Raw genomic sequence first — 23,515 nt, 5'->3', positions numbered from 1 at the left:
ATTATCCCTTCGATCCCACCAAATCGTCCATCCCCTTTCATATACCTATCCACTTTTATTTTATATCCAGCTTTGCCTCTCATTGTATAATTTACTTCAACTGGGTCACTCTCAGCTTCCTGCTTTCAAGGAAAACACACTCAGCCTATCTTTCTTGACTTATTCTTCCCAGGCCACATCAGTTGCTAACCATTATAATTCTCCTTTCTATATCCTTAATGACCTTTCTGTCCTTGCCTCCTCCATTGCTAGAGTGAGGCCACATGCAAACTGAAGGAACAGCATGTCATGCTACGCTTGATTAGCTTACAACCTAACGATATAAACATTGAATTCTCCAACTTCAAGTAATACCTCCGCTCCCAACCCAATGCCCCCAATCCCACCCCAGTGCATTCCTATTTCTCCTACATCTTCCACCACATCCAGCCACCCTGCCTTCTTCCCCTCTTTCACTCATCTTCCATCTCCAAGTCCTCCATTTTATCCACCTTTTTCCCCTCTCCGTCTCCTTCCAGCCACATAATTTATCCGCCTTTACAATTCACTCCTCCCTTTTTGTCTCCTTTTCACCTCAAGCCTTTGTCACTTACCGCACCCATCTGCCAATCAAACACTTGTCTGTATCCACCTGTCACTTTATCATACCCCACCTCTGTTTCAGCTTTCTCCCTCCTATTCCATTTAGCTTGAAGAAGGGTCCTGACTTGAAATATTCTCTGTCCATTCCCCTCCCAGTTGTGCCAGACCCTCTGGGAGGCTCGGGGGAACTGGAACAGAAGAAAAAATGAAGTCTGGGGCAGATCATACATAATCGCATTGAATGATGGGGCAGGCTTGAGGGACCAGCTGAGTTTCTCTGGCACTTGATATTCTGCCGTATCCTTTATAGTTTAATGACAATCTTCCTATGGAGTATCAATCTGTACTGCACACTGTACTGCATTTGTGGCTTAGCCAATATTTTTAATTTATACCACACTTGTATTCTGTGCCTGGGCAAATGAAGGTAAATATCCCACATGCCGCCATATACCATGATATCTACTGATGCTGTTGCTTCTGTGAACCAGGTACGCCAAGATCCCTCTGTTCCTCAATACCTCCAAGGTCTCACTGTTCATTTTGCATATCCTCGATTTATTAGCTCAGTATTAGCTCGTAGTTACCACTATTAAATTTCATCTAACATTGTGCTTCCCTTCTTGCCATCTCATCAATATTGTGTCAGTTGATAATATGCAGTATACTATCACAAGCAGTTAAGAACATTTGATGTATATACTTTAGCGTTGAGAAGTTTGAGGGGTGATTTTATGGCAACAGATTTAAGAGAATTTGACAGGTGACCATGTGTTTCCACAGGTGGGAGACTCTCAAATGAGTTCATGTTCATAAGTTGTAGGAGGGAATGACCATTCAGCCCATCGAGTCTATGCAATAGGGAAATGAGGGGACCTGGATTCAAGATAAGGAGGCAATCATTTAAAACCGAACTGCGTGGGAAATTGGCGTAAAAACGGTGAATCCAGAATTATCAATCTTGGAGGGTTATGGAGGCTAGATGATTGAGGGTATTTAAAGAAGTATCAGATTAGCTTTTGAAAAATTGAGGGCTCAGAGGAACTGGAACAGAAAAGACGAAATGAGGTGTGGGGCCGATCGTACATAATCACATTGAATGGTGGGGCAGGCTCGACAGTCCAAGTGACCCACTCTGTTCCACACGATATTCTTTTGGTAGTCTTCAAGCTCACCAAATGCAAATGTTAAATTTTGAAACAAAATATCTCGTAACCAGGAGGCTTGGGAGTGAATTCCCCAGTCAACAAGTTGCAAACAAACCCCTATGTAACCTGTTGCAGTTGTTCCTCGTGCAACTTGCTGGCAGAGTGCTACTGGCAAGGCATGCCGCTTAACATTTGCATGGGCAAACTGCTAACTTATGCCAAGAATGTTAATGAAGTGTGAGGATCAACTTTCATTGAACCTTGGGGCTCTCTGTTCAACTAGCTGCTAGTTGTGCAGCACTGATACCGAGCCTGCAAATTTATTAGGTTAATCTTGAAGCCAAAACCTTTGAAATTTGAAACATCAGAATTTTAAAATAGTAAAACCTAAAACATTCAGATTGAAATGAGTTGGTCAAAGACATCATGTGTGCTGGCTGAAGAGAGACACAAAGTGTTGGAATTACTCAGTGGGTCAGGCAGCATCACTGGGCAAGAAAAGGATGGGAGGCATTTCGGGTTGGGACCCTTCTTCAGACACATTCTGAAACATTGCCCATCCTTTATTTGCAGTTCCTTTATTCACGTATGTGCTGGCTGTTTAGAAAATGCTCAATAATTTATGTGTACCAGCTGCACTTACAACTACAATAAAATGTTTTTCCTGGGCCTACTGGTCCAGTTTGACAAGTTAGTTTTGTTACTACAGGCTAGTTTTACAACAGGATACACATAATTTTATGGGTTACTAGACCAAGTGGACCCGTTGGGCCCAAACCTCTCCTGCATTGGTGCAGCACCCTCTCCTCCCCCTCCCATCTCCCCCCCTCTCTCCCTCTGCTCCCCTCCCCTCCCTCTCCTCCCCTCTCCTCCCCTCCCCTCCCTCTCCTCTCCTCCCCTCCCTCCCTCTCCTCCCCTCCCTCCCTCTCCTCCCCTCCCTCCCTCCCTCTCCCCCCTCCCTCCCTCTCCCCCCTCCCTCCCTCTCCCCTCCTCCCCCCACTCCCCCCACTCCCCCCACTCCCCCTCCCCTCCCCTTCCCCGTTCCTCTACACTATCCCCCTCAACCTCCCTTATCCTCCCTCCCTCCCTCCTTCCCCCCTCCCTTCCTAGGGGATAGATTTAAACTTTAAAGTGTAAATAACTTTAAAAATATAACACCGATTTCAATTAAACTACTTCCATTAGCACCAAAGTAATGACGATGAGTAAGGTGGGCCTAAAATTGCTGCGCTATCGTGTACTGTTTTGGCTGCAGTTTACGAACAAACAAACAAGAGTTTTAATATATAGATGATTAGTGACTAATCTTGGTATTTTTCCAATGTGATCATCCTAAGGTTTGGCATCTATTGGCTCTAATACAGAATTCACTGAGCTGTTTTCTGGTCTCTGCATTAATAATGCAGTTGTTAAATTTTGAGATATTAAAATTTGTTTATTGGGCTTTCAAGAATTTGTGATAATATTGCAAGCATAATAAACGGAAAACACCAATCAGCCACCTGCAATGTCATACAGCTACTGTATTAAACATACAAGTTTGCTTCAATTTGACTATAATCTAAACCTGGTTCTTTAAATTTAAATAAGTAGGGTGCATGGGGTCAGATTACAAGAGACCCATGCTTAACTAAATATGAAAAAATACAATCTTAACATATTAAATTTATCATATTTTATTTCCTGTTTTTATTGTTATTTTGGTCCATCTGAACACTTAATTTGTATAAAACTGTGGTTAACATGTAAAGTAAATATTTCCCCTATAGACCTTTTATCCTTGCAGATCCAGTTATGCTCTTCAGTGTTCTTAAATTGTGCTTTCCAAATGGTATGTCTGACTCTGGGAGTTGAACTAGATTGTCCTCTTGGCCTGCTGCCCTAGTTGTACATCACACATCCAGACCCAGGACTAATTACAAGGGTGCAGCCTAGAATTCTTTGGGTAACATTACATGATATATTACTTTTTTTAAATTGTTTTGCAAGCTGATGTTTTGCCCACAGTTCCAACATTTCCACAGTTATGCATTCTTGTATAAGTAAAGTCAGAGAAAACAAAAGATGAATTTAAAAACGAAACATCACAACAAGAACTTACATTGTTAAATATCTATTCTCTCATGCAATATATAAAAGCAACAATTGGAAGGAGCTGTAGCTGAGAATAACATCCCCTAATTAATTGTGCTGTATTTGTTACAGAATTAAAACAAAATTCAGAACCTAACAGATGGGACAAAGAAGTAGAAATAAATAATTAAGATGAGAAGAAAGACAATACCTTGTGTGTAAAGAATTAGGAAATCATTTATTTGATGAATGTTCTTGCCACAAAGAACTGCAGATTTCATATATTCAAGATAAATAAAAAACTTTAAATATCTTGCTGCTACTTCTATGATATAGTATTCTCTATTTTCACTTCTATTTATGATCAATTCATCTTTGATTTTGTTTTTGATATCATCTCATGTTCTGATGTGCAAAGAGGGGGAAGAGGGAAGAGGCATTGGTCTACCCCACAACAGAAGGGGGAGGAATTGTACACAGGGAAAAACGATCTCCTGTGGCATTCTGTGCTTCATCTTGGTTGAACCAGTCTTTTGCTGAAGGTGCTCATCAGGTTAACCAATGTGTCATGGAGGGGATGAACTGTATTGTCCAAGATGCTCCGCAATTTAAGGAGCATCCTCCCCTCCAAGATCACCTCCAGTGAATCTAACTCCACCCCCAGGACGGAGCCAATCTTCCTGATGAGCTTGTTAATTCTGTTGGCATCCGTGGCCTTCGCCCTGCGACCCCAACACACAACAGCGAAGAAGATGGCACTGGCCACCACCAATTGATAGAAGATGACACAAAATGCTGGAGTAACTCAGCGGGACAAGCAGCATCTCTGGAGAGAAGGAATGGGTGACGTTTTGGGTTGAGACCCTTCTTCAGACCAACATCTGCAGTTCCTTGCTACTGGTTGATAGAACATCTGCAGCATTTTACTGTAGACATTGAAAGAGCAGAGCCTTCTCAGGAAGTACAGATGGGTCTGTCCCTTCTTATACAGTGTCTCAGCATTCCTAGACCAGTCCAGTTTACTGTCCAGGTAAACTCCTGTCCAGTTAAACTCTTAGGTAAACTGCACATCCACACCCTGGATGGAGACAGGGGACAGGGGTGTTCCTAAAGTCCACCCCTAACTTCTTAGTCTTGTCAGTGTTGAGCTGCAGGTGATTCAGCACACACCACTCAACAAAGTTGTTGACTACACCTCTGTATTCAGCTTCCCTCCCCTCGTTGATGCAGCCCACAATTGCAGGGTGATCTGAAAATCTGTTGTTGGGGAAACAGTGTACAGTCTCCTGAGGTCTCCATCCATACTATATGTTATCAACACAGAAATTTATGTAACTGGTAACACAGTCTGAGTCCATCAATGTCCTCTCCATGGGGACTATAGAGTGCGTCAGAGTCTGCAACCTCAAAACAGCCCTGTTGAACATCACAGACCTCCTGTGACCACCTCCTCACTTACCTTGTGGTCACAGGCAGCCTCTTAACCATTGGCTTATACCTGGGTATAACGTGAACCAGATTGTGGTCAGATCTTCCTAGTGGCGGAAGGGCTATGGAGCCATACGTCTCTTTAACATTGGCATACAGCAGGTCCAATGTTTTCATATCCCTGGTGGGACAGTCAACAAACTGAGTGAAAGGTGGTAGGGTAGCGTCCAAAGTCACGTAGTTGAAATCCCCCGAGTTTGCGATGAAAGCACTTGGGTGTTGTGTTTGGAGTCTCGCGGTGACTGTGTGGATGGTGTCACATGCGGGCAATGGGTTGGGGAAATGGAGGAATGTAAACAGCCACCACACTGGCGTGTGAGAATTCCCTGGGCATAGTATGGACGGAGATCCACAGCCATCAGTTCAATGTCCGGGCTACACACACACTCCTTAACAGTGATGTGACCAGGGTTGCACCACTTGTTAATGGGAATAGCAAGTCCCCCACCTTTACACTTGCCACTCTCTCTGCAATCCCGCTCCACCCGAACGGTCTAAAAGCAGTCCACACTCTCACTAGACTCGGGGATGTCCTTGTGGAGCCATGTCTCCGTGAAGCACATCACAGTGCTCTCGCGGTGCTCCCTCTGAGTCTTCACCAGTGCAGCTAGCTCGTCCGTCTTGTTAGCCATCGATCTCACATTCCCCATTGTGATCGAAGACAAGTATGGCTTGTATCTCCTTTTTTTCCCCGACCGGCATCCCCTGTATTTCCTCCTCAGTTCCTTGGGGATTTCTGATGTAACCCTGGCGAAGCAAGCTGGTCGGGCGGGGCGGTCGTAGCTCCAGCAGTTGGTCCCTGGTGTAGACAACAAAGAGAGACCGCCAGCTCCTTGTTGTTGCAGCCACAGCACATAGACAGAGATACGGTGAAAACGTATCTCCCCGATGAGGAAAGAGATAAAATGTTTTCCCACCATCACATGGTGCGAAAAACGAACTAACCAAAAAAATACAAAATAAATAGGAATGAAATAAGTTTTTAAAAAAAGGAAAAGACAAGCGACTTGGCTGGCTGCCATGTGCCCAGCGCCAGAATCCAATTCATGCAACTTTGTATCATAAATATGTGAAGGACTAATGGTGCACATCGCAAATGCTGAAACAGGTCTTGTCTGAAAGTCTGAGGCATTGTTATTAGCCTCTGCTTGCTGTGCTGCCAGAGATCCGGCGGGTAAAGATTCTTCAAGTTTGCATTGATATCCCTTGAAATAATTTTCTATTTCTTCTCATTAGTCATGACCATACCCAGCCCCCCTGACTCCCACACCCTCTTTTGTGATTAACTTGCCATAATTCTAATGACTCCTTTGGCCATGTACTTTAACCTCTCCTTCTTCGCTTCCTCGAACATCACACAGTCCTGTCATGTCACTAGCCATCCTCCAGCCTTCTTATTAATTTCTTCTATCCTGACCTGCCATCTTTGCCCTATTATTTACCTCCCCTTCTCCCATAATCTTTCCACCAATGCTTCCCTTCCCTACCCTGTCCCCCACCATGGTTGGAGATCAAAAAGGAATGGTCTTGTGCGTGATTATATACGGGTTAAAATCAATGGAACCAATGGTTGATTACAGACAATGGTTATTGCATTCCTTTGTTTCCAGTTAAAGATAATACTTCCCCCCTCAGTCTAAGAGCAGTTTGACTGGGTGCACAATCTGGCTGGGATTGTGTGTCACAAACAAAATAACTGATGTAGGGTAACTCGTTTCAACTTGGAGAGTTTAGAAAGTGTGCAGCTCTCCACTGATTAAATGGGGTCTAGATCTGGTGATGAAATCATTGTGATTTGCAGCAACTATATACATGTCAAAGGGCTGGTACGTAAACTGTTAAATCATCACTGTTGGTGTTGTCCATCCAATCCAATTCTCAATGCACAGGCCATGTGCTGAAGACTTTAGAGTCTACTAGACCAAGTGGACCAGTTGGGCCCAAACCTCTCCTGCATTGGTGTAGCACCCTCTCCTCTCCTCTCCCTCCTCCCCTCCTTCCCCTCCCACCCCCACTTCATCCCCCTCAACACCCCTTATCCTCCCTCCTCCTCCCTCCTCCTCCCTCCTCCTCCCTCCTCCTCCCTCCTCCCTCCTCCCCCCTCCACCCCCTCCCTCCCTCCCTCCCTCCCTAGGAGATAGATTTAAATTTTTTAATGTGATTAACTTTAAAAATATAACACCGATTTCAATGAATCCTCTTCCATTAGCATCAAAGGGACGACGGTGAGTAAGGTGGGCCTAAAATTGTCGCACTATCATGTACCATTTTGGCTGTAGTTCAGGTACAAACAAACAACCAAACTAGAGTTTTAGTGTATAGATTGTTCATATTTGTAAACAAACATTCTTTAAATGCATGATTACTGTCATTAACTGGAAGCAGCAGATGTTTAATGGCCATCAATCCGGACAATACATTTTATACACCACTGCTTTCCATTGAGTGACCTTTAATAAGTCTACGCAGTGTATTGCCTGAGAGGGAAAAAAATGTTATTCTTGCAGGTCACATTTATAATTGATTTACTGAAACATCTTGCACATTTTGTAGGCTATTTGTGGAAGAAAAGAGATTTTAGATTTCTTGTGATTTGAAACAGTGCGCAGGTGGCCTGGAGTATTAATACAATTCTGTAGCAATTATCTCTTATCTGTGAGTCTGAGAGAGAGCAGAAATGTTTGTGGAATTGTTTGCATTGCTTCATATTCCATCATGTCAGTAGCATTGGAATGGGCCATTCGACTGAAGCAGGCTGCAATGCCCCATGAACATTTCTATTTTCTCCTCTTCATCTTACAGTTTAGTATACCATTTCATTCTGTTTTCTTTCATGGACAGATCCATTTTCCCTTTTAATACCTGTTTACAATTTGGTTTATAAATCTGCATCCCTACTTTTAGTCATAAAACACAGGCAGAATGGGGAAAATGGAGTTAACGTCTCAGCTCTGGTCTTTTATGAGACCTAGCTATGACTGGTAATTTCATATTTCTGATCCCTTATCATCCTCATTTTACATTATTATTGTCAAAACTATACCTGATCTGATTGTTCTTCCTGCCAAAATGTTATGATATTGAAAGTTATTTGCTAATTAAAAATCATCCTACAGGTTTAATAAGATTTTGTATTTTGTTGCATTCATCATGTGTGTTAACTGTACCTCCCAATTTTTTTTATTGACCAAAATGTAGTTATTTTTCCAGTCACGTTGTTAATGAAAATTGTAACCAGGTATGGTCTCTACATCAATTCCTGGAGAGCAACATTTAATACCGCTTGCCAGTGTATACGTTTCTTTTTGTTTTGCAGCCAACTTGCTGTTGGTTCAACTATTTGGCGTCTTTCCTCCGTGTTGTAATCCTGGTCATTATTTTCAATGTGATTGGTTATCAAAAGCCTTGAAGGTATTCGTGTATTATTATCAAGATATGGTGACATTTTGTTTTCCATGCCATTCGGGCTAATCATGTCAAACATCTGTATAATAGGTAGTGCAAAAGAGAAAAGAGACATAGTGCAAAGTATCGTATTATGGTTACTGAGGGGTGCAGGTAAAGAAGTGCATGGGTTACAGCACAGTAGTTTGGGAGATCGTGAATATATCCTTGTCATATGAGAGATCCATTCAAGAGTCTAATAACAGCAGGGAACAAGCAGTTCTTGACTCTGGTGGCACATGCATTCTAGCTTGTGTATCTTCTGCCTTATTGGAAAGGGGAGAAGGGAGAAATACCAGGATAATACCTTGATTATGTATGCTACTTGCCCAGGGTAGCATGATGTCGATGGAGTGGTGGTGGGGGAGGAGGTGAAGGTGGGGGGGGGGGTTGGCTGGTTTGCGCGGTAGACTGGGTTGCCTTCACAACTCTCTGCAATTTCTTGTGGTCTTGGACAGAGCAATAGTGATACCAAACTCGATAAGATACATCCCAAATGTGAAATGTGTACGGTAGAGAGCACACTTATTGATTGCATCGCAGCTTGGTTTAGCAACTCGAACGCCCAGGAAGGAAGGAAATTATGGAGGGTGGTAGCCCGCTCCATCCCAGGTACTGAGCTCAACATCTTTGAAGAGATCCAGAGGAGGTGCTTAAAAAGGTAGCCGATATCATCAAAGACCCACACCACACTGGCCACACTCTCATTTTGCTACTCATTTTGAAAGTGCAGAAACCTGAAATTGTGTCCACCAGTTTCAAGAACAGCTTCATACGAGCAACCATCAGGCTATTAATTGGTGAATTGATTGAATGGTCCAGCATGGAAACATTCCCTTCAGCCCACGAAGTCCACACAAACCATCAATCACACCAGTTCTATGTTATCCCACTTTCTCATCTGGAAGGAACAAGCATGTTTATAAATGGACATGATAGTTGCAATTGGTGTGAACAGTTTTTTTCATCTGAGCTGAGAGAGAAGTGGGCAGGCCTTCAAATCTTATTTATTAAAAACCTAAAACTTCTAATGCTGGAAAGGCAAGTTATAAATCAATGTTGAAAAGATTAATTGGATAATTAGAATCTGCAGAGACCAGATAAGATGGTGGATTAGATTTGAATTTATTGTCAGTACCTGAAGATGTTACAGATGGACAATTTTTTAATGAGAACCAGAACAATAGAAAGTGGAAGGGACCAATTTAATACAAATATATGCATTTATGTGAAGAAGCAAAATGATGTCTGAAACTGTTGGGATAACAATTAAAGTAATGAAATGGCTGAAGTGTATTAACATTAACATTAAATAATGGGATAGTTCCTTTATATGAAAAAGTTAAATATTTTTTAGCAAATTGATGCAGCAAATTTGCTCTCCAGCAAATGTGCAGCTATTGTTTCTTTTCCAGCTTTATGGAAGTAGAAATTATTACTTTTTTTCTGGAGTGATGCAGGAAAATTATCATTTGATGTGTCCTGTACAATCTGATTGATCACTTTTTCTTATCGTTCACCCTTATGATGTATTCCCTCTCTCCACATGATTTCTGCAGTGGGGCCCAATAGGATGGGCTAATTTTACTGCATAACATTCTCCTTAAACCAGCAGGACTGAATTGAGAAATGTGCAAGTAAATCACTTGTTTATCTACTTGGCCTTTCACCTGCACTAAAATGACTTCCACCAGCTCTCCACAACCTCTGGATAGCTCCTGTGACCTCTTCTCTTTGTCAAACTTGAGCCTCTCATTTCTCCCTTCTGTTCCATAACAATTGCCCAGCCTCCCATTTCTATCCATATCCCTTCTCTCCCCGGCAAACAGTCTCTTCTCCCTATCCTGCGTTTAGCCCTCATGACAATAGGCTGGTCTTTGTTCTTCCCTACCTCCACCCTCTCCCAACTGACAGACTTCAGGGTTGATTGGTGAGAGAACAACAACCTTGGTGTCAAGGTCAGTAAAACCAAGGAGCTAATTGTGGACCAGAAGAGGAAGGCCAAGGATGGACAAATCTGTCTTCATCGATGGGTCAGTGGTGCCGAGAATCAACAGCTTCATGTCCCTGGGTGTGCATATCTCCGAAGATCTGAGCTGGACCCAGCACATGGATATAATCATAAAGAAAGCCCGTCAACACCTCTAATTCCTGTGAAGATTGAGGAGATTCAGTATGTTGACAAATAGTCTCTTGAACTTCTACATGTGTACAGTGGAGCGCATATTGACTGTACGGCAACTGATGGCTATTTAGCTTCAATTTCCCTCCCCTCTTTCAGTCTAAAAGGTCCCGATGTGAAACGTCACTCATCCTGGACACTGCTCAGCCCATTAGGGGTACTAACATCTCCATCAATGAAAGGGTCTAAAGGAGATGCTGCCTCAAAAAGGTCACCAGCATCATCAAGAACTCATACCACCCTGGCCACACTCTTGGTTCTTGGTTCTTGGTCCTCCAAAATATTCCAAATGGAATTTAAACTGGAGGTGGCGGAGTATGGACTTAAGCAAGTAGGGCTTCTTGGAGAAGAGCTGCCTTAAATTTAGTTGCGTCTGGTTGAATAACTATAGTAGGGTGAAGACTATTCCATGCTTTAATTGTGCGAGGGAAGAATGAATTGCTATACACATCTGTCTTGAAAGCTGGTATCTCAAATTGAATCGAATGCCCTCGTCTACTCCTGATAGGTTTGGGTTTGGTGTAGATGTGGTAATCTATGTCGAGCTGACCATTTAACATTTTGTAAAAACAGGTCAAACGGTGGTCTATCTTGGAGATAGACAATAGACAATAGACAATAGGTGCAAGAGGAGGCCATTCAGCCCTTCGAGCCAGCACCGCCATTCAATGTGATCATGGCTGATCACTCTCAATCAGTACCCCGTTCCTGCCTTCTCCCCATACCCCCTCACTCCGCTATCCTTAAGAGCTCTATCCAGCTCTCTCTTGAAAGCATCCAACGAACTGGCCTCCACTGCCTTCTGAGGCAGAGAATTCCACACCTTCACCACTCTCTGACTGAAAAAGTTCTTCCTCATCTCCGTTCTAAATGGCCTACCCCTTATTCTTAAACTGTGGCCCCTTGTCCTGGACTCCCCCAACATTGGGAACATGTTTCCTGCCTCTAATGTGTCCAATCCCCTAATTATCTTATATGTTTCAATAAGATCCCCCCTCATCCTTCTAAATTCCAGTGTATACAAGCCTAATTGCTCCAGCCTTTCAACATACGACAGTCCCGCCATTCCGGATTGTCCCGCCAATTGAGATTGTCCACCCCAATGAATTTAGAAGTTTGGTAACACTCGCTTCTCTCTCATAGGTTTTGTAACAAAACGAGCTGCCTGTCTTTGGACACGTTCGATCGAAGAAATGTTTTTATTTGTGTATGGTCCCATGCTGCAACTGCGTAGTTCAAATGTGGTCTAACAAGGCTCTCATTTCACTCCTGCCATCAGGAAGAAGGTATACAGATCTGAAAACCATGACCTCCAGGTTCAGGAAAAGCTTCTTCCCGTCAGGCTATTGAATACTACGAACACCAACTAAACTACGAACTGTCTTTGTGGCACCATGGACTTTGCTTTATTTTGCACTATATTGAATTTTTTTAATTGATTTTTTTTGTTTGTTTATTATGTTATCTATTGGATACTGTGTGTACAAACCTGTTGTGCTGCTGCAAGTGGGAACTTCATTGTTCCGTTTCAGTTTGTATGACAATTAAACACTCTTCACTTTCCCAGCCATGTTGCTATATGGACCTTTTCTGAGCTTATGGAGAGGAATGGATAACGTACCCTGCCAGTGGGTCAATAAACAAAACAGTTGTTGACTCATAGTGATCGTGCTATTTTTAAATTTCCCGTATGCGTGCACCTGTATTTATAGACCCTCAGATATTTTTTCATTCTAATAAATTCACGAAAATCAGTAGGAGGCATAGCTACTGAGCTCAACGTGATACTGGGCTGTTGCTCCTCAATCTGCCGTTGAGATTTTATCTGCTGATTTTCTCTTTTGATGCTTTGATTTTCCAAGCTTATCCTTTTTCTTTCTTTCTCGTGATCGAAATTTGAGTCAATTTAGAAATGACAGAAAACTGAAATAAATGCATAATCTACTGTGCAATGTTTATTTGCAGATTATTCACAGAAGAACAAAGTTCTTAAATGTGATCATTTTAGGAACTGAAAGAATCTCTCATAAATTTAAACTTTAAAGAAACAGTGCGGGAACAGTGCAGGTGACACAAGAATTGCTTGTGGTCAGTGAAGAAGTTTTTCAAAGGATACAGCAAGATTCAAATCAATTGTGGGTAAGGGTAGAAAAATGACTGATGGATTTTAATCAGGACGTGTGAAATGTTGCACTCTGCTGCTGCTGCTGGTGGTCCGCGGTGACCAGCAATCACCCTGCACTATCCTATACAATAGGGAAAAGTTACAATCTTTTAACAAAAGCCAATTAACCTACAAACTTGTACATCTTCGGATTGTGGGAGGAAACCAATGCAGTTACGGGAAGAACGTACAAACTCCGTACAGCCTGCACCCGCAGTCAGGATCGACCTGGGTCTCTGGTCCTGTAAAGCAGCAACTCTGCCGCTGCACCACTGTACCGCCCTTTAATCCAAATTATTGGATTTAAAATTCATGTGGTCATTGAAGATAGAAGGGGGTAATGGAGGGGTGTTTCTTTGATTGGAGGTCTTGTGTTTCACAGGGAGTGGTGCAGGGACCTCTTTGTGTTGTATAAAAATGACTTGGACCAAAATGACCTGACTGGTAAGTTTGCAGGTGACACAAGAATTGCTTGTGGTCAGTGAAGAAATTTTTCAAAGGATACAGCAAGATTCAAATCAATTGTGGGTAAGGGTAGAGAAATGACAGATGAATTTTAATCAGGACGTGTGAAATTTTGCACTCTGCTGCTGCTGGGCTGGGGGGGTGGGTGTATGGGGTGGGGGGGAAGCAGATATGATCATGACGTTTAAGAAGCATTTAAATAGACACACAAAACAGACAGGGAGTGGATGGATGCAAAACGCTGTAGTAACTCAGTGGTTCAGGCAGCACCTCTGGAGAAAAAGAATACGTGACGTTTCGGGTCGGATCCCTTTATCAGACTCGTGGATGGATATGGATTATGAGCAGGCAAATGGGATTAATTTGGCATCATGTTTGGCACAGACATGCCTCTTCCTGTACTGTTCTATGTTCTCTGGTTAATTTAAAAATAGATAAACCTTTCATGGGTTTCTTTCTATAACAGATTTTATGCTAGGTATTTGAAAGTGCATTGAAAAATTCTGGTGTTTAACAGAATGCATTGATTCAGTAAACACAAGTGGCACAATTCAGATCATTGTTTGATCTGATTCGTATTCCTGTGTTTGCAGCACAGAATTGAAAACTAATTATCAGTTCAAAGATTTTGAATAGCGAATCTCCAAGATTGTATCAACCACAGAGAACGGCACGGTGGCGCAGCGGTAGAGTTGCTGCCTTACAGCGAATGCAGCGCTGGAGACTCAGGTTCGATCCTGACTACGGGTGCTGTACTGTACGGAGTTTGTACGTTCTCCCCGTGACCTGCGTGGGTTTTCTCCGGGATCTTTGGTTTCCTCCCACACTCCAAAGGCGTGCAGGGACGTGCAGGTTTGTAGGTTAATTGGCTGGGCAAATGTAAAAATTGTCCCTAGTGGGTGTAGGATAGTGTTAACGTGCGGGGATCGCTGGGCGGGCGGGCCAGGTGGGCCAAAGGGCCCGTTTCTGCGCTGTATCTCTAAATCTAAAAAAAAATCTAAATCTAACTTGAAACAAACTAACTTAAATCATTGAGACCCGGGATAAATAAGGTGACTTAGTTATTCAGCAACTTGTGGTAGTATGTAGGTTGGTGTATTTCGATGTATATTAATGTCCTTATCAATGTCTCTGACTGAAACTGATAAAAGTATCATACCGTAAAAGCTGAGTAGAAATGCATCCTGTGTTAATTGAAATGTGTATCAAAATCATATCAGCTCCAGGTTGATGGGGCCATGTACTGCAGCTGTCGTATCAAAAAGGGCAATTGTATGCGAACAGGAGCATGGGCTGGCTTAGTTTTGTCCCAAATATTTGCATTTGTAAGTTTTCCAAACAGTAATGAAAAAGTGAAAAATGGCCACAACATTACATTACTGCAAACAAGCATGCCTACAGGTGGACTTGAGGGATATATCTGAGTAATAATTAATGTTGGTTTCCATGTTATTGAGAGGATGGGTGCAATTGTTATTTTTGGAGACAATGTGTTTAGAAAGTATTTTAAATTAGACGATAGTTTAAAACTATTGGAGCTGAGAAGTCCCAAAGCACAAAAACGGGTCTTCGGCTGAACTCATCCATGCCAACCAAGATGCCCCATCCAAGCTAATTCCACCTGCACCTGGCTCATATCCAGCTAAACTTTTTCTATCCATATACCTGACAAATATCTTTAAAATATTTTTACTGTATGTGTCTCAACTATAGTAGCTTGTTTTATATTTCCATCTGTTTGGAAAAAGATTTAGGAATAAAGGCATAGACTATTTTCTAAATGGGGAGAGAATTTGGAAATCATAGGTGCAAAGGGACTTGGGAGTGCTGGTGCAGGATTCTTAAAAGGTTAATTTGCAGATAGACACAAAAAGCTGGAGTAACTCAGCGGGACAGGCAGCATCTCCAGAGAGAAGGAATGGGTGATGTTTTGGGTCGAGACCCTTCTTCAGTCTGAAGCCTGTCCCACTGAGTTACTCCAGCTTTTTGTGGGTATTTTTAACGCGGAGATTGACAGGATCTTGATACGAAAGGGTGTCAAAGATTATGGGGAGTAGGCAGGAGAATGGGATTGAGCGGAAAAGATAGATCAGTCATGATTGAATTGCAGAACAGACTCAGTGGACCAAATGGCCGAATTCTGATCCTGTGACTTATGACATTAAATCTTTTCCCTCTCATCTTAAACCTGTGCCTTCAGGTTCTTGTTTCCCTATCCTGGAAAAAAACTCTGTCTATGAGATATAGATCATGTATACTCTATAAGATCGCTCCTCAGTTTCCAGCACTCTGAGGAATAAAGTCCTAGCCTGCCCAATTTCTCCCTATAGCTCAGGCCCTTGAAACTTGGCAATATCCTCATAAATCTTCTCTGCACTCTTTCCAGCTCAATCAATCTTTCCTACAGCAGGCCAACCAAAACTGAACACAATATTCCAAGTGCAGCTTCATTAACGTCTTATACAACTGTGATATAATGTCCCAACTTCTGTATTCAATTCCAGACTGATGATTGGAGAAGTCATACTGTACTAATGATGACAAATATAGTTTTATTGTTCTGAATCTGACATTAAACTTTATACATATAAAACTGTTTGTATGCAAAATGATTTAAGTCCTACTGTTGTTTACATTTTGTTACAGGTCTATCCAATGCACCCAGGAAAGGAGTAAAGTGAGTTGGGAAAGACCATTGCCAGGCATGCCATGGCTCCAGTCAAGAGCAATTGGTTCTGGACACTTCTGGTTGGCTTTCAGGCTCTCTTTGAGGTGATTGGAGGAGTTTGGAGTGGTGGGCCCTCTGCTTCAGTGGATCATCTGGATTGTCAGCGAGCCGAGCATCCTCTTGTAACTCACAGAGGTGAGTGCACAATGCAGTGAAAGGGAGAACCAATGATGAATACTGTTTTACCGAAGTGGTTCTTTTCATGCCTGCCTTCTTCCCTTTGCTAGTTGTCGACCTTGAGGAATTGTAGGGAAAGAGGCTATCATTTAAAATGTCCGTGCAATAGTCCTCCGAATATGAGCTCCAAGTAGGAATTGCCACAGAAAAATGGCCGGGGTTGAATTTCTGGGCCATCTTCTCTCTATTCATTTGACAATTCTAGTTCACCCTGATGGCTCCAGTAGATGGTGTTACACAGGATGCCTTTGTTGTAAAGTTCTCTTTCGCACTTTTGAAATTTAATCTGGGAGTCAAAAGCCCAGACTTCAGAACCAAGGCAGAGTTGGGAGATTTGGATGGTTGGTGACTTAAGACCAATGGGGATCCTTGTTGTTTGAATGTGAGCAGTGGAAAGGTAAAGATCAAGTTCGGTACAGTGGTGTTTTGGGTAAATAGAATGATTAACGTCTGCGGCTTTGGTTGGGTATTGGAGAGATGAGTAAGGGAAAAGGATTGGGGCACATGCTAGGTTTGGGTGGAGATAGGAAAAAGGATTGGGGCCAATGGTGTGGTTGGGTGGAGATAGGGAGGAGGATCAAGGCCTGTGATGAGGCTGGGAAAGCCCTGAGTGCACCGTTAACTTTTCTAAGTGGTTAGAAAACCTGGGAACAGGAGTTTAGTTTAATTTCGAGATACAGCATGGAAACAGGCCTTTTGGCACACTGAGTCTGTACTGACCAGTAATCCCCACACGTTAACACTATCCTACTACACACACAAGGGACAATTTTACATTTACACCAAACCAATTATCTTACAAACCTGTTTGTCATTGGAGTGTGGGAGGAAGCCGAAGATCTTTGAGAAAAAAACATGCAGATCACTGGGAGAACCTACAAACTCCATACAGACAAGTACCTGAAGTCAGGATCGAACTCGGGTCTCTGGCACTGTAAAGCAGTAGCTCTACTGCTAAGCCCGTTTGTAAAAAAATGTTTTTTCACATACCTTTCAATTGAACTTCTCCGCAAATGCATTTAAGTTCCCATATCAGATAAACATCTGAAACAAGAAATACCTCTCCTTTCTGCTTTTACATTTACCTTTTGCAGTAAGATTGCCATTCAGTGTCATAGAAACATAGAAAATATGTGCAGGAGTAGGCCATTCGGCCCCTTGAGCCAGCACTGCCATTCAATATGATCATGGCTGATCATCCAAAATCAATAGCTCGTTCCAGCTTTTTTCCCATATCCCTTGATTCCCTTAGCCCTAAGAGCTAAATCTAAATCTAAATGGATGTTTTGAACTGTGGGCCTACAGCTATTGTTATTGAGGGAGCGCAACGTAGGTTCACGAGGTTAATTCCAGGGATGGTGGGACTATCGTATGTTGAAAGACTGGAGCGACTAGGCTTGTATATGCTGGAATTTAGAAGGATGAGAGGGGATCTTATTGAAACATGTAAGATTATTAAGGGATTGGACACGCTAGAGGCAGGAAACATGTTCCCGATGTTGGGAGAGTCCAGAACCAGGGGCCACAGTTTAAGAATAAGGGGTAGACCATTTAGAACTGAAATGAGGAAGAACCTTTTCACCCAGAGGGCTGTGAAGCTATGGAATTCTCTACCTCAGAAGGCAGTGGAGGCCAATTTTCTGGATGTTTTCAAGAGAGAGTTAGATAGATCTCTTAAAGATAGCGGAGTCAAGGGATATGGGGAGAAGGCAGGAACGGGCTACTGATTGTGGATGATCAGCCATGATCACAGTGAATGATGGTGCTGGTGCGAAGGGCCGAATAGCCTACTGTCTATTGTCACAGTTCATTATGTAGGAGACAGATGGAGAGAATTATCACATAATTACAATTTTCCTGTATGGTTCACTTTTTTCCCTAAATTCTATATTTCCTGCGTTTCTTTGGAATTGCCACATGTGAAGATGTGAAATACTGAGAGAATGTATGAAATGTTCAAGTACACTTGTTCAAGGTCTCGTTTCGAGTTGTGTGAATAATATATCTTACAAAGTTTAATTTACAGATTTTCATTTTTATTCTTTGTCTTTTACACTCGTCTTTTCTTTCTCTTCCTTTGCTAAGCTATGTTGACGATTAACCCTCCAATTCTGAAATTTAAAATTCCTTCCTGGGAAGTAAAACCTGTCTTGTTTTGAGAATTGGATTGATCAGGTTTGTATTCTTCTTACTAAAGATGAATATAATGGGTGTTCCAATTGAAGTGTTAAATTAAGCAATTTGGTAGGTTGTAGATGGTATAGAAACATAGAAACATAGAAAATAGGTGCAGGAGTAGGCCATTCGGCCCTTCGAGCCTGCACCGCCATTCAATATGATCATGGCTGATCATCCAACTCAGTATCCCGTACCTGCCTTCTCTCCATACCCCCTGATCCCTTTAGCCACAAGGGCCACATCTAACTCCCTCTTAAATATAGCCAATGAACTGGCCTCAACTACCTTCTGTGGCAGAGAATTCCACAGATTCACCACTCCCTGTGTGAAAAAAAACTTTCTCATCTCGGTCCTAAAAGACTTCTTATCCTTATCCTTATCTGAGGAAGGTACCTAAAGCAACAAGGTGCAATCCTAAAAGGGAGGCATTCTCTTATGACCTCAACCCGGCGGCTATTCTTGAAGTCAGTTGAGAGTCAAATCTGAGGCAGATAGATTTTAGTTAAGCAAGAGTAGATTTCAGTTAAGGCATTGAAAATGATTGGTGCTATGACTGAATGATGGAGCAGACTGCTCCTGTACCTACCCGCCATTTGTAACTTCTTGCTCAACACTTCAGCGTCAGTCAACCTCTGACAACTTCTCCTTCACCAACCCTGGACACTCTCCTCTTACTCATCCAACCCTTGGTGGCCAGGCCTTATTAACTATTGCCCTATTGCTTTGTTGCTACATTGTGTCATTGTTTTGAGAAATATCTTTTATTTCTGTGAAGCCCCTTGGGTAATTTTCTTCTGTTAGGAAAGGACCTCAGATTTAGTTTTTTTTAAATTTTAATATCCAATTCCATTATTTTATTTTATTGTTTTTCTCTCTTCGAATATGAAGTTTAGATCAAGAACAAAAAGTTAAATTGTGGCATTGGTAAGAGACCATTGTTGAATTTCCATGTGTGATGCTGTGCTGTTCCTGATATTGTCTGGTTCAGCATGGTTTTCTCAAGATTCCCATTGCTGTTGGCATTTAGCCCTGCACCTGTGGTTGGGCAACCAGATTTTAAAGGAATATACCACAATAGATAAAGCACTCTGTCAGTTGGCACGGGCAATACCACTAAATTAATGGATGTTCATGTCATAGGAGCAGAATTAGGCCACACAGCCCATCGGGTCTACTCTGCCATTCAATCATGGCTGATCTATCTTTCTCGCTCAACCCCATTCTCCAGCCTTTTCCCCATAACCTATGCTAAACTAGAACGTGCCAATCTCCGCTTTAAAAATGCCCATTGACTTGATCTCCGCAGCCGTCTTTGGCAATGAATTCCACAGATTCACCACATTCTGGCTAAAGAAATTCCTCCTATCTTTCTAAAGGCACATCCTTTTATTCTGAGGCTGTGCCCTCAGTTCTGGACTCTCCCACTAATGGGAACATCCTCTCCACATCTACTCTATACAGGCCTTTTATTTTTGATAACTTTCAATGAGGTCCCCCCTCATCCTTCTAAGCACCAGTGAGTATAGGCCCAAAGCCTTCAAACGCTCATCATGCATTAAGCCAATCATCCCCTGGATTGTTATTGCCTCTGGACCCTTTCCAACACCAGCAGTTCCCTCTTCAGATATAAGGCCCAAAACTGCTCACAATACTCCAAATGCGGTCTGACCAGAGCCCTTTTAAGCCTCAGCATTACATCCCTGTTTTTTATATTCTAGGGCTCTCAAAATAAATGCTAACATTGTATTTGCTGCCTTTACTATTGATTCAACTTGCAAATGAACCTTTTGGGAATCTTGCATCAGCATTCCCACGTCCCTTTGCACCTCCGATTTCTGAATCTTCTCCCGATTTAGAAAATAGTTTACGCCTTTATTCCTACTATCAAAATGCATGACTGTATACTTTGCTGTGCTGCATTCTATCTGCAACTTCTTTTCCCATTCTCCCAACATGTCCAAGACCTTCCACAAACTCCCTGCTTCCTCCATACTACTTACCCCTCCATCTGTCTTTGTCTCACCCGCAAACTTGGCCACAAAGCCACCAATTCCATCATCCAAATCATTGATGTACAACGTGAAGAGTACTGGCCCCAACACCAATCCCTGTGGAACGCAATTCTTCACTGGCAGCCAATCAGAAAAATGCCTTCTGCCATTCAGCCAACCTTTTATCCATGCCGGCATCTTCTCTCTAAAACCATGGACTCTCATCTTGTTTAGCAACCTCGCATGCGCACCTTATCAGAGGGCTTCTGAAAATGCAGGCAAACAACATCCACTGACTCTCCTTTGTCTATCCTGCTACTTACTTTAGACTTTAGACTTTTTAGAGATTCAGCGTGGAAACAGGCTATTCAGCCCACATAGCCTGTGCCGACCAGTGATCGCTTCCTTAAAGAATTCCAACAGATCTGTCAGGCAAAGTCTTCCCTTCACAATACCACGCTGACTTTGGCCTATTTTATCGCATTGCAATGGCGGAAGGTGGCTGAGGCAATGCTTCCAGATTCAAAAGGGATCTGGACATGTTATGAAGCATGGTGCTCTCCTAGTGTACAGCCAGGTGTTTTTCAGATGTTTACCAGAGGGCTCTTTGTAAGGCTCTGAGTGCAATTTCTGAATGTTTGCATTTTTGGGAAGCCTGCAGTTCAGTAAAGTGGTTGAAGTTTTCTCTCCTTATATAAGGAGCTTGAGTGGCCTCTGTAATACAGCAGCAAACAGCAAACTGAGGTTTGACATAGATCAGCAGCAGCCAGGAGGAATCCAGACATTTGGATGCTAAGAAAGACCAAGTGATTTTCCATATGAAGCCAGTTTTGAACTTCAGATGGCCATTGATGTTATTGATCGACACTTAAATAGTTTGAGAGTTAGCCCTATAAACAGAATGGTTTTGAGGGAATGGGGTCATAAAACCTGAAATAAAATGGAAAATACTGGAAATGTTCGGCTGGTCAAGCTATATTTGTGGAGTGAGAAATAGTTAATATTTCAAGTCATGACGAGCAATATTGCAAGATAAACATTTCACAGAGTATCCATCAATGTAACAGAGGCTTGATGGTCCCAAATTATCCACTACTATCCTGAACAGTCTGATCTGACCAAAAATGACTTTCAGCAGAGGTCACAGAATAGATCAGGAAAGAAAGTGCTGAATTTCTTTCCTCTTCCACCCCCCCCCCCCCCCCCCCCCCACCCCCACACACACATCCCTGCAAGCCAGAGGTGGCAAGAGAAGTTTATTTCTTCAGCAGTATCAATAAACGGAGTGAATATAATTGATTTGAACCTCAGACTACTGTGCGTTGTTTCAGGACTTCACTGCCCAGATCATTTACTTACACAAGCAGAGCATTTGGACTGAGTACTTCTCAAAAATACTAAGCAATCCACTTGCATTTTATAAAATAGAGTTAACATCTTTCATTAGAACATTCTTTTATAATGAATATACTGTGAATTCCTCATTTGTCATATTTTGCATCAAATAATTATGGGTCACTTCAATACCTTAACCAATTAGTTTTATTCTCCTGGTAAGTTGTAGAGTAGGTTAAGGAAGCAATTGAGTCCTTGATTTCTGCCCATTTATCTGATTACAACTGGGGCAACATTAGTGACATTAAGGCGTAGACACAAGGAACTGCAGAGGCTAGTTTACAAAAAAGTCACAAATTGACTGGATTAACTTGGCAGGTCAGGCAGCATCTGTGGAGAACATGGATAGGTGACGTTTTGGATCAGGGTTGTTATTGAGACATTAATTCAATTTTAGTGTTACTGTGAATAAAACCAATATAGCAAATCAGATATTCTTGCTTTTAATTTTCATTGCTGAATGCACCTGAAGTGTGGGTGGTAGGGTTTCCTGAACACAGGAAACTTGCCTGACTTGTCAAAGCTCAAAACTCAATGGCCATTTGCTTGAGCAAATGGTCAACAAATGGAAAAATAGGCAGAGCATGTCATTCGCACTTTTAGGTGTGGAGGATCAAAGTCACTGATAAATTTACTTTAAATGTCCCATTTTTTTTCAACTTTCCTTTGAAAGCACATTCTTCTCCTTCCCTCCACTAGTGCATTTCTTACAAGCAGTTCCTAAATATGTAGGCTTGCCTATGGAGCTAGGAAATCAATTAACTGATGACAAGTGTTAGAAAAGATAAAGACAGTCATAAAGTAACTGGAGTTTGAAAATTATATTAAGTTGCAATTTTATTCTAAAAATATTTTAATCTAATATTTAAGTGCAAATGTTAAGAATTAAATAACTAAATTATAATTATATATCTGCCAACCTGTTCATGAGCTATAGACCAGGGGATTTGTCTGGGATCGGCATTTTAAGTGTACAATGATAGCCATGAAGCACTGCCCAGTTCTCCACTGAATTTTGTTTATTATCCTGTTTTATTTGTGAATCGATAGTAGAAGAAAATCCAAATCCTAACTCAAAACTTTCTAAATTCTAATCTTGCTGTCAATTTGGGTTTTTGTTAACACTACTTTTTGCTCATGTGCTCGGAAGTCTTAAGATTCTGCAAAAACAGTCCTTTTAATGTTTTGTTCATGTCAACCGAATGAAATATCTGAAGTTTTAGTGTAGCTTTGCCATTTGTTTTGTTAACTTGATCCTGTCAGCCAGATCCCCATGGTTAGAAGATTGATGGAAGCTTGATCAAGAGTTCCCTTTTTTCCTCTTTCTTTGAACAGCAAACACTTAAAGTTCATCCAATATTTCACTTTTTAAAAACCTCTCTTCTGATACTCTATCCTGTATTCAGTTATATACCACTTTTTCAGTTTTTGAGAAAATATATGAAAAAAAATACTCTTTCCAGTGCCTGCCCACGAAATGTTTAATTGGATAGTTTTTTA

At 41.9% G+C, this 23,515-nt stretch overlaps 1 protein-coding gene across 6 annotated transcripts in view; it reads left to right on the top strand.

Moving 5' to 3' along the window:
• Positions 1 to 23,515, top strand: part of sema5a (sema domain, seven thrombospondin repeats (type 1 and type 1-like), transmembrane domain (TM) and short cytoplasmic domain, (semaphorin) 5A) — a 146,166-nt gene that overhangs the window by 38,482 nt on the left and 84,169 nt on the right. For all 6 annotated transcript variants that reach the window (XM_078423235.1, XM_078423209.1, XM_078423199.1 and 3 more), the window contains one exon: positions 16,193 to 16,409. In XM_078423235.1, the coding sequence (XP_078279361.1) occupies positions 16,256 to 16,409 (154 nt within the window). In that variant the 5' untranslated portion in view covers positions 16,193 to 16,255. The remainder of the gene's footprint in view (positions 1 to 16,192; positions 16,410 to 23,515) is intronic.

The sequence above is a fragment of the Rhinoraja longicauda genome, chromosome 2 (genome assembly GCF_053455715.1).
Source record: "Rhinoraja longicauda isolate Sanriku21f chromosome 2, sRhiLon1.1, whole genome shotgun sequence".
Lineage (NCBI taxonomy): Eukaryota > Metazoa > Chordata > Chondrichthyes > Rajiformes > Arhynchobatidae > Rhinoraja > Rhinoraja longicauda.
Note: the sequence above shows the minus strand (reverse complement) of the source record. Positions and strands in the feature narration are given on the sequence as shown.